The 18,363-nt window shown below is 47.4% G+C and overlaps 1 protein-coding gene across 2 annotated transcripts in view; it reads right to left on the bottom strand.

The window, feature by feature from the left end:
• Positions 1 to 13,425: 13,425 nt before the first annotated feature.
• PRRX1 (paired related homeobox 1) overlaps positions 13,426 to 18,363 on the bottom strand; it is a 424,833-nt gene continuing 419,895 nt past the window's right edge. Inside the window, exon 4 of one of the 2 annotated variants that reach the window (XM_086964440.1) lies at positions 13,426 to 14,293. In XM_086964440.1, the coding sequence (XP_086820566.1) occupies positions 14,155 to 14,293 (139 nt within the window). In that variant the 3' untranslated portion in view covers positions 13,426 to 14,154. The remainder of the gene's footprint in view (positions 14,294 to 18,363) is intronic. The other variant, XM_086964442.1, reaches the window with a different exon arrangement.

The raw sequence follows: 18,363 nt of genomic DNA, 5'->3' as shown, positions 1-18,363 counted from the left end.
TGAATGGGTCTGTGCGACGACCCGATCCATGGCCGCCCACGCCATCCCCTCCACTGAAGAACCCGAGTGGCCCGAACCTCCACCGCCCGTCATCACGGAAGACATCACCCCCGAGCCCGGTCCACCGGGGCCCAACGACGAAGCATCTGACCCACTCCGCGACATCCCGGAGCTGGCCCAGTGGCGCCAGGAAGGTGGCCCCACTCAAGAACAGTTCCGCCAAGAACAAAAAACGTGTCCCTCCCTCGAGGGGCTCCGACAGCAAGCCACAGCCCAGAGCACAGGGGATGCCTCGGGGGCTCACTGGTTCTATTGGGACAATGAGCTCCTCTACAGCGAGCAGAAGATTGCCGAGCTAGGAGCCAGCCGGGTGCTGGTAGTCCCCCTCCGATTCCGAGACTTCCTCCTGAACCTGGCTCACGATGTCCCTCTCGCCGGACACCTGGGGCAGGACAAAACTTACAGCCGCCTGGTGACCCATTTCTACTGGCCCAAGATGAGGAACGATGTGATCAACCACTGCCGAGCCTGCCCCACCTGCCAGGCCAGCGGGAAGAGCGGCAGAAAACTAAAGGTCCCCCTGCAACCCTTTCCAATCGTCAACACTCCCTTTGAGCGGGTAGGGATTGACATTGTGGGGCCCCTGGAGCCCTGGACCTCGCAAGGCCACCGGTTCATACTCGTCCTGGTGGACCATGCCACCCGCTATCCCGAAGCCATACCTCCCCGGACCGTGACAGCGCCCGTGGTGGGCCGAGCCCTGATGGGGATCTTCTCGCGGGTGGGCTTCCCCCGAGAAGTCGTCAGTGATCGGGGCACGAACTTCATCTCCTGATACATGAAGTCCCTATGGCAACAGTGCGGGGTCACCTACAAATTTACGACCCCCTACCACCCGCAAGGGAATGGACTAGTGGAACGCTTCAATCGCACCCTCAAGGGTATGATCATGGGCCTGGAGGAGCCCTTGTGATGCCAATGGGACGTGTTGCTGCCCTGCCTCCTATTTGCCTACCGGGAGGTCCCACAGAAGTCCCTGGGATTCAGACCCTTCGAACTATTGTATGGGCACCCCGTCCGAGGTCCCCTGAGTCTGGTCAAAGAAGGATGGGAAGTGGCCACCCAGAATGCTCCTCCTGATGTGTACCGGTATCTCCTGACCCTCCGGAACCAGACTCGGCAGTTCAGGGAACTTGCCAAGGCCAACCCCGAAGCCAGCCAAGAAGACATGAAGAGGTGGTATGATCAAAACGCCTTGTCCATCGAGTTCGAGCCGGGACAACAGGTCTGGGTCATGTCCCCAGTCGAACCATGCGCCCTCCAGGACAAGTGGACGGGGCCTTCAAAGTGGTGGAGCGCAAGGGACCTGTCACCTACCTGGTGGACATGGAGTCCCCGAGAAACCCCCTCCGGGTCCTCCATGCCAACTGTCTTAAGCCTCACTTTGTGCGAACAGAACTTAGCCTCCTGATGGCTACCGACAGCGGGGCTGAAGAGGACTCTGAGCCACTGCCCGACCTCCGGAAGACTCTCGAAAAAGACGGCTCTGTGGAAGGCGTCAACCTCTCTTCCACCCTGACCCCAACACAACGCCAAAGCTGCCAAAACCTATTACAACAATTTGACGATCTGTTCTCCCTTACCCCCGGGGTCACCCCATGGTGCCTCCACGATGTCGACACCGGGGATAGCCCACCTATACGACACCGGGCCTACCGCGTTCCCGATCCGGTACGCGCCTGCATCCAGTCGGAAATATCCAAGATGCTGGCTCTCGGAGTGATCAAGCCCTCCGACAGCCCATGGGCCAGCCCGGTCGTGCTGGTCCCCAAGGCCGCCGCCCCTGGCGTCGCCCCCGAACTCAGATTTTGTGTGGACTACCGGGGATTGAACGCCGTCACGCGAACCGACGCTCACCCCATCCCTCGGGCTGATGAACTGATCGACCGCCTGGGGGCCGCCCGCTACCTAAGCACCTTCGACCTAACTGCGGGCTACTGGCAGATCGGCCTTACCCCGGGCGCCCAGGAGCGATCCGCCTTCTCCACCCCGGATGGCCACTACCACTTCAAGGTGATGCCCTTCGGAATGAAAAACGCCCCCGCCACGTTCCAGAGACTAGTGAATAAGGTGCTGGCGGGGCTCGAGGAGTTCAGCGCTGCCTACCTAGACGATATTGCGGTGTACAGTCTCCACTGGGCCGACCACCTCCAACACCTCCATGAGGTCTTGGCTGCCCTCCGACGGGCAGGACTAACAATAAAAGCCAGCAAGTGCCAAATCGGCCAAGGGTCCGTGACCTACCTGGGGCACCAGGTGGGAAGTGGCCAGGTGGCCCCCCTCCATCCCAAGATCGCCGCCATCCGGGCCTGGGAACCCCCGGTCACCCAAACGGAGGTCCGAGCCTTCCTGGGGCTCACAGGATATTACCGGCGCTTCGTGAAAGACTATGGTAGCATTGTGGGCCCCCTCACAGAACTCACGTCAAAGAAAAACCCACCGAATGTACACTGGACACCCGAGTGTCAGGCCGCCTTTGAGACCCTCAAGACAGCAATGTGCACCGCCCCCGTGCTCCAAGCCCCCGACTACAGCCGGGAATTCATAGTACAGACCGATGCCTCCGATCACGGCGTCGGAGTCGTCCTCTCCCAAATCAACGCAGAGGGAATTGACCAGCCAGTAGCCTTCATTAGCCGACGTCTGCTGGCCCGAGAACAGTGCTGGAGCACCATTGAGCGGGAGGCCTTAGCCATGGTGTGGGCCCTCAAAAAGCTCCGACCCTATCTCTTCGGCACCCACTTCCGGGTCCAAACTGACCACCGACCTCTGCAATGGCTGATGCAGATGCGAGGGGAGAATCCGAAACTGTTGCGCTGGTCCATCTCCCTGCAAGGGATGGATTTCACCGTGGAGCATCGCCCAGGCAACGACCACGCCAACGCAGACGGCCTGTCCCGCTTCTTCCGCCTCGGCGAGGAGAATACCCAAGAAGATGGGTGACTCTCCCTGCCTTCAGCTGGGGGGGACGCGTGTTGGACAGGGCCTCATAGCGTGGCCCCACTCCTTCCGCATGGCGGGTCCCAGACCACCTCGACCCCTGTTCTACGACCAAGAGCCGCACCATCCACCCTCCACGAGTGCCGCCCCTCTGGGCCGCCTCCAGCTCTCCCCCAACGTAACTCGTCCCCATTTCTCCAACTCCCCCGGCTGGCCCGGACCATTTCCTGGGCCATCGTCTCCGGCCCAACAGCCATTTTGGACCCTCCACGACCAGGCCTCGTGGCCTCGGCCCGACCCCAGCCGCAGGCCCAGCAACGCCCCGACATCGAGGCACCATGATCCGACCAGGGGGTAAAGAGACCACTTGGCGAGTCAATGGGGGAAGGAGTTTCGATGGTCCACCATCCGCCTAGCTTCGATCGCCCACAGCCTCCCTGGGCGCTGGCTCCACCCCCTTGCTGGGTGTCTGGACTCACTCATCCCGGACCCCCCGACCTCCAAGTGCGAGGGTCCGGACATCAAAGGGCACCAGACCTATAACTGGGGCAGCTCCGGAGCAGGAAGGCAGTTGTATCCTGGAGTCGAGAGACACCGAGACAAACTCATCCTTGGAGGCCTGCTGGCGCTGCCGCGGCCCATCTTCGTGCAACCATCTTTGGAGTCCTGCAGGCACTGCCGCGGCCCATCTTCGTGCAACCATCTTTGGAGTCCTGCTGGCGCGGCCCATCTTCTTGGAGCATCTTTGGAGTCCTGCTGGCGCTGCCGCGGCTCATCTTCGTGAACCATCCTTGGAGTCCTGCTGGCGCTGCCGCGGCTCATCTTCGTGAACCATCCTTGGAGTCCTGCTGGCGCTGCCGCGGACCACCTTCGTGAATCATCTTGGAGTCCTGCTGGCGCTGCCGCGGCCCATACCAGAGAACCCTCCAGCTCGAGGATTGAGAGCTGTACGCCAGAGATCCCCGTACCAGACCGGTACCAAAACTGTCCCGCTACCCTCTTCCCACAGAGACTAAGTTTGAAGGGATCCCAGCATCCCGTTCCTTCTGTATCGTTAAGATAACCTACCTAAGAATACCGATAAAAGTGTTGAGAACCTATCTTTGTGTGGTGTCCATCTGTAGGGGGGTGGTTGCTCGTCCGTACGATCTGAGGAGAGGGCCCTCGCCAGGAGGCCTCTCCCCCTTGCTCGGCCGACCCTCAGGTTTCCCGTCTAACAAAGAGGATAGCATGTCCCCAGATCCAAGTACTGATATAATTGAATGCCTATAAAGGAAAGAAAAGAAATACCACCCAAAAAAAACCACGGATAAAACCAACCATACCCAGGGAGTCACATAAGCCTATATTCTAGTATGTGGAGCGGGGTCGAGAAATGAGCCTGCCCACGACCTGCGCGGGAGTGCCAACGTGGGGAGGGAGCAAAGCCCGGGGCCCCAGCATCGGGTGGAAAGCGCCAACCATTATATCCGGAAGAGATGCAACACCCTCAGCCTAGAACTGCACGTGAATAGTGGAAGCCCCTCTGACAAATGACTTACTAGCGGGCTCCAGACATAGTCGAAGCCCTTACGCGAGTCCTGGAAAATAGCCAACATCCATTCGAGAGCCAGGGCACATCACAAGCGGGCATGCCCTTGTGTCAGTGCGGAAGCCTCTGATTTCTTCCATGCTCGGATTTCTACGACTCCCTCAGCGACCATTCACCCAAAAGCTCAGCGGCTCTATAATATAGTAGGAAGTCCAGAAGAGCTAGGCCCCCCTTGGATCTCGGCCTCGTCAGGAGGCGGTGGGGAAGACGAGCCCTTTGACCCTGCCAGATGATCATGGATCTCAAATCCTTGACTAACCCCTTCTCAGAAAGGATAGGTAGTTCCTGAAAGAGATAAATAATAATAATAATAATAATAATACTAAGTGATCTTGTGAAGCGCCTGGTTACACTCACTAGTGTGTCCCCATGCTGCAGCCAAATGCCCTATCTGTAGCAGTAACTCTGAGAAGGAATTAAATGGTGAAGCTCAAGTACAGAAGAGCCAGGTCTTTAAGTTTTTTTGGAAGACCTTTTCTGATGGTTCTATCCGGAGAGTGGGAGGGATTGCATTCCAGTGCTTAGCCGCAAGGAAGCGGAAGGATCGGCCACCCATTCTCACTTTTTTAATTACTGGGACCCTAAGCTGTCCCGTCCCCCGGGAACGCAAGGCCCAAGTAGGAGTGTAGGGGGACATTAGGCTACGTAGGTAGCTAGGTCCCTTTTACTGCATGATGCATTGACTAACACATAGGGCTTTGAAGAGAATTCTCTCCTTCACCGGGAGCCAGTGTAGGGAAGGGAGGGCCTTCTTGGAAGAGGCTCACCTCAGTGGTATCAGAACAAGGTGGGCCGCCGCGTTCTGAATGCATTGTAGTATTTGAACACTCTTGCCGCTAGCTCCTAGGTATAGAGCGTTCCATTAGTCCAGGCAGGAAGTCACCAACGCATGGACACATCTAAGATCTTTTGAAGGTTTTTCATTATTCCAAAGCACTTCCCGGCCACCATCCTGGTGTGGTGATCGAAAGAGAGCTTAGAATCCAGCCACATCCCCAGGTTCTTAACCTGGTTACTGGGGTTGGGGCCCAGAGTCTGCGGCCACCACCTTGATGACCATATCTATGGAGCCTTACCTACGATCAGGACCTCTGTCTTACTGCCATTTAACTTTAAACAGTTATTTGACATCCAGACTGCCAACTCCTGTAAACAGGTGGTGAAATTGGTGGCTGCATCTTCGTGGGATTGAGATAGCAACACCACTATTTGCGTGTCATCCGCATATGACACAACACTAATGCCATATTTCACAATAATGTCTGCCATTGGGGCCATATAAAGATTAAAAAGAGTCAGGCTAAGGTTAGATCCATGGGGACCCCTTGAGCCAGCCCAATGTTCTTCGAATAAAATGGTCTTTGGGACACTTGGAAGCTCCTGTCCTGTAAAAAGGATTTCAGCCACTTCAAGGCCAGACTATCCAGCCCTCCTTTTTTGAGCCGCTGCAGGAGCACTGTGTGGGCGACGGTGTTGAATAAGGCGCTGAGGTCCAGCAGGACCAACAACACCGTCTCCTCATTGTCTACGTGCTTCCGTATGGTTTCTGTGGACAGAGGAAGAAGAAGGCGGGGGAGCATATTAATCTTCATCGCGTTAATTCGACCTATCCGAGAAAGGTATGCAGTTCTCCATTTTTTAAGGTCGGTTTTCAGTTGTCTAAGTAACAGGGGGAAATTGGCCCTATATAGATCGTTCAGCTTGGGAGTGATTTGGACACCCAGGTATGTAATTGCCTAACGTGCCCACCGAAAGGAGGACGTCTCCTCAACAGTTCTTTGCACCGCTGCAGGCAGCGTCAAGTTTAACATGAAAGACTTAGAGCGGTTAACCTTGAATCCTGAAACCTTTTCAAACTGCCCTAGTTCCTGATGTATTTCGGCCAGGGAGTCAACTGGGTTGGTTATCGGCAGGAGGACATCATCTGCAAATAACGAAATTTTGTGGTCATCGGAACCGAGCCTAATACCACTGATCCTCGGGTTCACTCTTACCCTTGCTGAAAAAGGCTCGATGCTTAGGGCAAAGAGCATCGGGGAAAGGGGGCAGCCCTGTCTGGTGCCCCCAGCCAAGTAAAAAAATCATGTGCCACCCTATTTACCAAAACCCTGGATCTTGCGGCAGTGTAGTTAGCCCTCACCATCCCCAGGAAGGACTCACAGAACACAAATCAACACAGGGAGAGCTGAAGGAAGGCTCAGTCGACATGGTCAAAGGCCTTCTTCGTGTCAAGCGACAAGAGGGCCGCAGGGATCCTTTTCTTCTGGGCCTTGTCTATAAGATGAAACACCCAATGGTTATTGTCGTGGGTCTGGCTCTCTTTGATGAAGGCTGATTGGTCTGGATGAATAAGAGTGGGAAGGACTCTCTCTGATCTAGTAGCCAACATTTTTCAATGCATTTTATCATCCAGATTTAACAAAGCTATAGGTCTATAGGAGGTACACTTCTGAGGGTCTTTCCTCGCTTTTGGGATTATCAAGATCAGGGCTTCCCCCATGGAGGGGGACAGTGCTTGGGCTGTCGCAATGTCATTAAATAAAGTAGTAGGTTGGGGAACCAGCTCGGCGAAAAAGGTTCGGTAGAACTGAGCTGTAAACCCATCTGGGCCAGGGGCTTTATGTTGTTTGAGGCAATCAATTGCTGCCTGAACTTCTTCTTGGGATATGGCGCAGCCCAGATCCTCATTGGCTGCTGCTTAAATTTGAGGGAGGTCCAGGGAATCTAAATATTGCTTTTGGTCTATCTCTTGGAGTGATTCAGCCTTGTAAAGAGAGCTGTAGAAATCGTGAAACACTCTTACCTTCCTCTCTTCGTTAGTATGAGTGACCCCATTTCTATCGATGATTTGCCTCACATAGTCCTTCTCTAGTTTAGCCCTCAATTGTCGTGCCCTCATAGCCATGGGCCTGGAGTCTCAGGATAGTCTTTTCAGCTCTGTTAGTATAGATGGCATTCAGTTTCCCCCTGAGGGCCTTGATTTTTCTAAGGGCTGGGACCGAAATGGAGGCTTTGTTCTTTTTTCCGCCGTGAGTAGCTCTTGTACTAATGCCATACTTTCTTTCATCTGCAGTTTCTTCAGGGAAGTGGTGAGGGCAATGCAATGTATCGTTATGTATACATTGAAGGCATCCCAGTTGTTTGCTGAGGATGTGTCCACAGGGTCGTTAGATATAAAATAAATCTCTTATAGCTTTACAAGATCGTCTCTGTGTAATCTATCCCTGCACAACACGTCCGGAAAGTACCATCTAGACAGCTTAGAACATGGGGCTGGCCAGTTTAATTAGCAAGTCAGGTGAGCATGGGCCAAGAAGGTTTGGGGAGGAAAAGAGAGGCTGTGCATGCATGTAAGAGTGACTGATTAATAAAAATGTGGTCTATCCTCGAAAACGTCCTGTGGGCATGTGAGAAAAATGAATAGTCCTGCATGGTGGGATTAAGAGCCCTCCAGATGTCTAGCAGCCCAGCAGCCCAGCCCAATTTTAGTGCTTTACTAAACACTCACCCCCAGTCCTCTGCGGGTGTGTGGTGTCCACTTGGGCATCCCAAATGAGATTTAAATATCCTATGATAATAATTTCCCCGGAGGCAAATCCCGCCGTGATGCGAGAAAGGTAGAAATAAATTCAGCCTGTCCTGTATTAGGTGAATACACTTTGGTGATCGCACAGGGGCGACCCATCAACAATCCTCTCACTATGATAAATCTTCCCTCCTTATCGCTTTTGAGGCCTCTAAGTGAGATTGAGTGGAGGAGTGGAACATCATGGCAACCCTGTTCTGTTTCCTGGATCTAGCTGCTCGGAGTATCATGGGATATTGCCTATGCTTCAACATTAAAGTGTTGCTTTTAGTTACGGGAGTTGAGACCCCTAATGTTCCAAGAAATTAGTTTCACCCCCATCTACCCCTTTGAGCTATTATGCACGGCTATGGGAACCCTCCTCCCCCTTCCCCCGAACCTCCCCATTATTTTTGAGTTGCGCACTCTGGATGAAACATGAATCAACAGAGTTAAACAAACAAAAAGCATGAACAGTTCAGGATTCCGCAGAGCTTTGTTGGACTTCATCTTCGAAGTGCTACTGGGGCAAGACTAATCCCGCTCCCAGAGCCCTGTGAGAGTTTTCTAGATGGCCTTAACTCTGGAATGTTCCCATCCAGGCTCCAGACAACTAAGTGGCGATTGTCTGCTGGTATGTCGTGGCATATGACAATAGAGAAAGGAGGGGACCCCTCCATCATCTCTGTCCTCAACCTAGGGGTGGCCAGCTCCTCAGCGCACCAAATCTCCTCAGGTGACTAAGTTCTTCTGAAGGTTGAGTGGTGTTGCCCTTTATCATGTGTGTGAGACCAGTTGCATGTGTGTCCTCATCACAACGACTTCTTGCTTGCCTTCTTAGGATTCTGCCAGGGACCGAGAGCTCCTCGTCTAAGGGCTCGCTCGTTGAGTACTTCTCTCTGCAATTTCTCCCTTTGTGGCAATGTTTTTCCCAGACCAAGGAAGGGCCGCCGCTACCTCCACCTCCGTAAAATGCTGCTGTTTATTATTGAGGGAGAAGGCAAGATTGAATGGGTAAGTCCAATGATATTTTATGTGGGGCTCCCTCAGGGTTAAAGTGATTAGCCGGAATTGTTGGTGCCTCTTCAGCGTGGCCTGGGTGACATCCTAGAAAAGAGCACAGGTTGTTCCCTGGTAGTCTACATCACCATGTCTCATGCTTTCCGAGGGTGTCAGCTCCTTGACCTTAAAGGAAGCAAATTTGGCCAGGTTGTCTCTGTGGTGTTTATTTCCCCCTTGTAGAGCTCGGCCCACTCTATGCACATGCTCCAGACACACCTAGGATGCTAGCAAACAGGCCCACCATGTATGCATCCAGGTCTGTTCCTTCTTTCCCTGGCTCAAGGTGCTGCACCCTGATGTTATACCTTCGGGAGCGGTTCTCCAGGTCCTCACACTTGAGCAGCGCTGAGTTCAGCTGGGCAGAGAGGGATTCTGCACCCTCCTCTAGCGGTTGGAGTCGGACCTTCGGGTCTTGGCATTTCGCCTCTAGGTCGAGGGTGCGTGCCCCAATTGAGCCTACGACCACTTGGAGCACAATCATTTTTGTCCCCATTTCAGACTTGAAGGATTCAAAGGAGGCTCCTAGGTCAGCCTTAATGTCTTCTTGGAGATCCCTTTTAAATTCTTTTAGTGTTGCAAGGAGGTCTTCCTGGCTCCTGAATGCCCTCATGATCCTGTACTTCACTAGTTTTGGACCCCCTGAAGTGGCATAGCGGCAGCTCCTTGTCACACTCCACAGCCCTCCTCTCCTGGTTCACGTGGGCGTAGGGGGAAGCAGTGTCATTATGAAGAATCTTCAAAGTCGTTTTTTTGCACCCGAGGCCACAAAAACCCAGGTAGGCACCCCTCCTCTAGGCGGACTGCGCGCTCATCTGGTACCTACTAGTGTGGGGCCTCCCCAGCGCAAGTGGTGCGTGGGTCCTATCTGTGCTTCCTGTGCAAATGTCACTGATGCCTTGATTGAGATACAATGGGCGCCATCTTAGGGTCAGGCATGGGCCCAGGCACCTCTCCCGGAGCTCTTCATCTCCTCCAGCGCGCAGAATGGCCCAGCGGGACCGGCCTGGGTGATTCTCCTGCTTCCCTCCTTTTCTGCTGCAGGCTCAGCCCTTCACTCGCCCCTCTACTGGTCAGTCGCGCCGCAGGGGGGAGGGCTCCTACCATCTCGTAGTCACCTGACCTGAAGGCCTCCACACCTCTCTGGGCTCCTTGTGCAACATCTAGGTTCATGTGGGGAGAAGTGGGGGCACGTTTAGTGGCCCTCTCTTGAGCTCCGGTGTGTTCCGCACAGTCAGCAAAGGGCCAAGTTTGGACCCCTTCCTGACCAAAACAGGTATCCAGAATGTCTGCAGCTAATTATTTGCCCAGTCCCTGTTCACCAGTCGCCATCCGCCAGGGACTGGCCAGGGAAACAGCTCTCCCACAGGGCTCTTCTGCGGAGCCGAGCGAAGTCACGTCTTCGCGGCCATGATGGCTGGCCACGCCCCTCATAATACTTTTTATTGTATTGTATGTTTTTTCAGTAAATTATACTATCATCTCTCAAAAAGATTTTTAATACCTATCCTTAGAAGGTATAGATTTAGGAGATGTAGACCCACCCTGTATTTCCTACAGTTGCTGCTGTCTGACCAGAACATTCGATTTGTCATTGTATCTTGTTAAAATCTACTGTGGGGGTTTTAACCCAATGTTTTTTTACATTCTTTTATATGCACTTGTTGTAAATATGACTTTTATGATTATATTTTTATAATCGAAAATGTATTTTATTGATTGATTGAATGCAGTTTTGCTATCTTCGTCCACAAAAAATTTTTGCAATCCCTAGAAAACATGTTTTTGGCATATATTTTTTGCATATTAAGCGAACTGTATCTTCGAGGGGCCTGGCACAATGGGCTCCATTGTAGATACGTATGGAAGGAAATCTGTCATATCAGTGTGCACAATACCATTCGAGAAGATGCTTTGGGTTATGCAGCCTAGTGCTTTTTATCTAGTACTAGAATAGAGGGATAAAATGGGTTAGGTTCATAAATAAACTTACCTTCATTGATAACACTAAATAGCATGTGTTCTTCTACATTCCAGACTACTGAACAAACTTTCGAGTTACGGAAATTACAAAAGATTTGACACATTCAATCAGGTTTAGCAAATATTGTGAACACAACAAATAATTCCAGGTGTTGATGGAATATAACATTTCAACAAATGATGTGGGTGGGGTATCAATGTGCAGACCTACATATATTGAAACGTGTATAATACAATATGAGCGTTCATCAGCGCCATGAAAAAAGTTCTGTTAAACATTGTGCATTGCCCAAAAGGGCTGACAAAATCTATAATTGCCCTAAATTGAAAAATAAATGTTTTGAAAGTTTATATTAAAGACCTTTACTTTAATTTATTCTGCATAACATGTAATTCGCATAAATCAGTGCAGGAAAGAAGATCTCCTGCAAATTTGCAAGAATGTGTTGCTTTATGGCTATTATTAATAATAACCTGTTTCTTAAAATAGCGTGTATTACCAATTATTGCTGTTCCTCAACCTTTGAAGATTAAAATTCTAAATCAACATAAAAGGGGTTGAAATCATGAAACAAAAAGTTGCCATTTTCAAAAATATTGAATATATGAGTCACATAATTCATCCAAACAAATTGGATAACAAATTTGCCAAAGATTAAGAATGTTAGAAAACGTTTTCATACAAATAGTAATGGACATTAGATTGTTACATCAGTTTTACATGTAGAATTATGTGTTATAACGGTATGCATTTAAGGGTTTTTTATACCACAAACAACATGCTAATTTAAATATATAATGAGATTCTCTTTGGTTGCTCAGGATCATGCAGACAATGCAGGTCCATCTTTAAAACAGAGAGAAAAGAGTTCTATCCGGTGAGTGGCTGATACTCCTTCCAATAGGTTATGCTGGACTTTGAGCCTCCATCAGGTCATGCTGGGCTCTGCACCTTCAAAGATGTCAGCCTGGGCTCTGGGCCTTTAACCAGCCTGTGCTTCAGATCTCATAGTCACATGTATCCCTTTTGAGCCAGGTGGAATGCATTCTTTGTGCATCTAACTGATTGTAAGGATCCACTGGTTGGTCAAAGGATCAAATAACAGCCTTTTTAAATTACTACATTTGTACAATAAGGTAGTTTTTGCTCGCATGAATGCCATGACCAAACTAAAACAATGATGTTGGATACGTTCATATAATTGTTTAAGCAAGCAATGTACTCTCTGTAATCCAAAGACGCTAACATATTGTATGTTTGCTTATTAACCTTGAAAGGAAAACTGTCTCTTTGCCAGCTGGGGGTCATCTATAAACTAAACGTTACCACCCAAAAGGTTAAACCCCAACCCTCAAAATTGAGTCGCTCATTTTACCATGAGTGTGTGAGAAATTGTTTGCATAACTCCTGCCTTGCCGTCGGTGATAATAATATCCTAATCTAGGTGTAATTGTGCAAACATGAACTGGCAGTCCACCAGCTGGAAGTCTTTGCACATCTTGGCAAGTCACAGTGTTCTGTATTGCAGACATATGAATGAGACCCCCAGAAATCAAAGCCAACCCGACAGCCCATAGCTACTCGATGTCATCATTTGCTCCAGTGGTCTTCTGTCTAACAAGGCATTTTTAAAGAGTGCGTTAATTAAAAAAAACACCCATGCCTATATTGCAAACAATTATTTTTTTCTGAGCAAAAGTTGTTTGATCTATGTACACATCGCCTGTTCGGTGGTACAGAAACTTAGCAACACCGTGTAAAATAAATACAGCGCCAAACACTTTTCTTCAGGTATGTTGTGATCGCAAATTTAAAAATGATTGTCTTTCCTACTTCCTTGTCACTATATGATCAGGAATTAAAAAAATGATTGTCTTTCCTACTTCCTTGTCACTATGTGATCAGGAATTTCAAATTGATTGTCTTTCCACTTTCTTTGGCACTGTAGAATGTGTTTCTGAATCTGTAGTTATTAACTATTTAATGTACGCACATAACATAAAGTACGTTTTCTAGTATTCTGCATGACTAAAGAAACGATGCATCTCGACTTATTGTTTTACGCCCATCACAACAGAAATCACTCTTGGCACGTCTCTGTCCTTTGCATTAGAACTATGTAATGCCGAATGTTGAGACAATGCAGAGAGCGCTACCAGCTGGACAGAGCGCTTCCTTTAGCCTCAGATGTCCGCAACAAATTATTTAGCACAATTAATTATTAAGATATTCAACATTTTGCAGCTGACGTTCGAGAGAGAATTGTCACTTGCTTTACATCTACTCTGTGCAGTCTACCCTAGTTGAACTCTAAAGTCACACTAACCTGCTTGCCTATTAAAGATAGTCTAAGGAATAACAGTCTAATGAACTACTGTTTTGAATAAGTGTGACGCGTCTCCTATATACATGGTTGGTCTGCCATCAAAACACAGTACTTTTAACAAATATTCCTACATCCATATAAGACCTTAGGCACGTGAAACAATGTGTGCTTGTGTGACACCGGACGAAACTTGAAGCGCAGAAGAAACCTCTATGGACAAATACCATGACGACCTCTGTCTGCCATGAATGTCTACCATGGATGAGCCATCACATTTCTTGCATTTGTTTGGTGGTGTGAGTAGCACGCAGCATGAGTCCTCGAAGGCGGTGTCATGTTTCCATGTGTATCATATTGAACATCGTTTGAAATTTTCGTAACTTTCACAAAAACCCCAAGTGGGTGTTTACAAAGGCAAAGACGCTAATAGCAATTCTAGCAAAGCATGAAGGAAGACGGCCGCGGAAAGCTGGTGGCTTGTCCCAAACTAAGATAGATATTTAAGTATTATTTGTATTTCCATTATTTGTTTTCACCTTGCATGTCTGTATTTTGTCCGTTTATTATTCCTCTTACTGTTGCTTTCTAAGGCAAGATGTACAGTGTTTTTCTCTTCGTTGGCTTTGTTTTTAATTGACTGTTGGCACTTGGTTCCTTCGTAAACTATATTCTTTCGCCTTTAGTCGCAAGTTAGCAATGCTGTTGGCCATGTTCACACCCTGGTCAGGACCACCGTTGGCACAAGGGGGGGAGTAAGTAGCAATGGCACTGTGAAGGCAAGTAAAAAACAGATTAACACAGTTTAAACGCTCCGTCTCATTAATAAAATGTATAGCAGAGTAGGCAGCTGAATAGTCAGAAAGAAAAATAAACACTTGGACCCCCCCCCCCCCCCCATCCTGAATTGTTGCAAGAGTGACCGTTTCTCTCTATGAGGGCTATCCTTTCATATTTGCTATCTTTTCTCTTTTCACTTGCATCTATGAGCACTCCCTCTCTCTAATCTCCCTTTCACCCTCTCCTCCCCTTTCCAAGTTTCCTTCTCTTTTTGCCGCTCTCTTCATTTAACCCCCCCTCCCTCCTTTTGTCTTCCCGTCCCTTTCGCCTCACCTCTCTGGCCTGCCTCCTTCCTATTTACTACTAGGTTTTCTTCTCTCATCTTCCCTTTGTTGCTCAATCTTTGACTTCTATGCGCGTTTGTCTCTCTCCTCATCTCTCCATTCCATTTTCTTTCCTCTCTTTTATTACCTCTATTTACTCTGCCGATTTGTTTCTTTCTCTCCCAAACAACCCTCCTTTTTGCCCTGTTCTCCCCTCTCACCCTTCCTTTTTTCAATCCTTCTCCCTCCCTTCTGGACAGTTGAATTAACTTTAAACTAGTGTTGATGAGTGTTGTACCTCTGATTTGTAACAGTTGTTTACAATTTCGGACTAAAAATGATTTTTGGGGTAAAAAAGCAGTAAATTAGAAAAATGATTTGTTCGGTATTCTTCTTCCATAAGGGGGAAGAATAATATGAATACCCTTTGGTTGGGAAATTACTTTTGAAAAGTATAAATGGTGTTCCAACACTTTCTACTGGGAGCTATATACATTTCTGATGTTCTTAAAAAAGTAAATAAACATAGTTTCTGCCGTTTTAAAAGCCTGGTAGTGAAAGCAGTGTTTAGTTTTATTTTCCATTATTTTTTCAAATTATTAATTACATAAGATATATTTAGCACTTAGAAAAAGCAGAAATAGTTTGAGCCTGAAGGAAACAAGTTTGAAGTATGTAGGCCAGTCTTACAAAACACTCAAGCAAATAGATGCACATTACTAAAGGAGAGGAGTGAGAAAAAGGCAGCTATGGCCTTGCTTGCTCCTCTGTTAAGTACAACTTCTTTCAAACAGGGGTGCTGGAACACTTTTTTAAGTGGGGGTGCTGCCATCAATGTTACATCACTAAAGTAAAACATCCAAGCGTCACACAAAGAACAAGCAATGCAAATGTGCCATGCTCATTCAGCATGAGAGTGGTAAGGGTCTGATATGTAGCTGGTAGTTTCTTTTGAATCCCACTGCCAAAAATATAATATTAAACCATTGTGTTTTAGAACACTGTTATTTATAGACAGCACATACTCCATTGAAATGGCCACTTATCTGTACAGACATTTCACTCATAAAACTATATAGTACTGGAAATGATATGTGGAAATTGATTTTCAGCAAATATTTGTCATTTATGCAACACCAAGTAATTGATGTATTTTGATCTTGTTAAAATCTCTTGATGCCAAAGGAAAGGGTTCTGTGTATGAGGGGTTGATTGCGCTTTGCTGTATACCTGACAGATTCACTGTAGAAAGACCTAATATTGTGGTGCTACAAGGAAAGGGGTGCCCCTAACAACCCTTTAAAAGATGTTGTACAGGACAACAGCGCATTTGAAACAAAAGACCTGTGCACACACATAGAATTAAACATATAATATGTCAGTTTGTAAATCAACAAGAAAAGAGCAGTTGACGCCTGTTGGTCTCGTTGCTTTAATATTCGTACTAGACAGCCCCAGCCGACACGTGTTTCGTCTGAGTATAATACATTCTGACTCTTCAGGGCTGGAGATAAAACAAAATATATACACAACTGACTATTCTAGCCAGAATGTCAGTTACACACAGCATCCCTAGGGATGTAATTGTACAAATCACATAACTCCCAATTGTGCGTTTATATACATTTAGGAAAACGATTTTTCGAAGGCTTAAGAATGATAGGTGAACATGCAAGAAAGAAGAGGCATGTGATGTCTACCAAATTCCTTAAAAAATACCAGACTGGTCGCAATATCTCAATGGCATGCTAACACACCATACCGAAATTCCGATTTACATCGAATTTGAAACAGTAATAATAGTATCCTCTAGTCCCCATCTATGAACTCATATTTCATTTATACATATTTGTGGTGAGCAATTTGAATTAAAATACATCTGTGCAAGATGAAGTGCCACCACTGTCAATGGAAAAAGGATAAAGAACCGCCAACAGTAATCTTGAGCCACTTCACACCATTATGTTTCACTGGACCAGTGTGAGGTGAAGTTTGAGTGTGCAACTCTTAAAGTATCGGCATGCTGATACATACCTCACTTCAATTAGAAGCAATAGAATCAATCCCTGGACAAATATACAAAAGGGAGAATTCTAGTTTACTGACATGATAGGATAAGAGTGGTCGCCAAGAAACGATCCAATAAGAAAAGTACGTTCAAGACCTAAAGCTCACTCACCCCTCAACCGGTGATAATTCCAACCCGGTTAGGGTGTCAGTAGATTGTCGTGTAGTTGACGAGGAATAAAAGCATCAATCCGCTGTCAGAGAGGATCCAGCCCATAGGGAGAAACAGGAGTGGAAAGAAAAAACCCCTGTTAGTAACATCCTTCTGGGATACCACATATCCGGGAGTCCTCCGTGAAGTCAAAAGCTCGAGTAATTCCTGATGCATGAAATCATGACCGTGATCCCACTGAGGAATACAGAGTACATATACCCTAACTTCAAATAATAATATGAGGCCCATATCTATCCCCTTATTTGGAACATAGACTGCGCATGGTCCGAATCACCATTGGCTCCCCTCGAAATGTATATCTCAATCAGATCTGCGGGATTACTGGCTATGTGACTGATATAATTAAGAAAAATATTTCACACTGATCACTAAATATATTGCAAATGACCTCTCATGTCATTGTCCATAAATGCCCGCCCTAGTCTGCATAAAAACAGTAAGAAATGGCACATAGAGGTCAGTTACGGGTGTTCAAGAATGGAGCTCACCTCTGGCGGTGTGCTCAATGAATATTCAACGTAATTGTGTTCAGGACAGACGTAGGTGAAGTATCCGGTGCAGAATATAGTAAGAACAGAATTTGAACGTAAGTGTTAGCTTATGATACACATCCATTAATGAACAGGGTAAATGAAAGAGATGAAAGCGGCACTTACATATTTCAAAGTTTCTTTGCTGCAATATAATTCAATATTAATGGCTACTCGGTAAAAGCCTGAAGAGAAGAAGTGATCTTGATCAGTAAATGGGCCCGAATAGGCAAAGAAATAAAATACTGAAGTTTACATCTTGCGTACATACCTGTGATGAAGCGGACTTACAGGATTATTGAGCACAAGCCAGAGATTCACCAGGACAGATCTGTTGGTGATTTTTCTACTAATTCCTTTTCAAGACTCTTGACAGAGTATGTTAGAGTCATGGATGTCAAAGATTGTTATGTTTGCGTAAGCTTCCTACTTCGGTTTCTGAAGGGGTCAAGTATAATATGCTTCCTCTTACTTATGGACTAACATGCAGTGTTATAGCTAGCTTGTTCTATCAGACAGGTTGTTTGGAGTACTATTACTCAGACTTAGATGAAATATTTGCTAACTTGAAGGTTGTACATAGTCTTAACAAAGTCAGACCTGCCAAACAGATGAGGGAATTCTTTCTGGTAACTAATGAACTCACCTATGAGTATGCTTACAAAAATAATTTAACCTGTAAAATGAGAGATGAAGAAAGATCTTTTCTCAAATTGGTTGAGGAGAGGAGGGCGATTTACAAAAGGAATGAGATGCTGAAACAGACTAAATCCAAGTTTTGGCAGCTCGAGGATGAGAAGCTTAATGGTGAAAATAGATATGCTGCTATTCACATAGATGATCCAGTTAGTGGAAAATTCGGCATTAGAAGAGACAACACGCTTTACGACAATTATTTTGTCGGTGCAAGCCAATGTGAGGACACTTATGATATTGTAGGGGGATGGGGATTTAAAGGTGGTAAGG

The sequence above is a fragment of the Lissotriton vulgaris genome, chromosome 1_1, assembly GCF_964263255.1.
Source record: "Lissotriton vulgaris chromosome 1_1, aLisVul1.2, whole genome shotgun sequence".
Classification (NCBI taxonomy): Eukaryota; Metazoa; Chordata; class Amphibia; order Caudata; family Salamandridae; genus Lissotriton; species Lissotriton vulgaris.
Note: the sequence above shows the minus strand (reverse complement) of the source record. Positions and strands in the feature narration are given on the sequence as shown.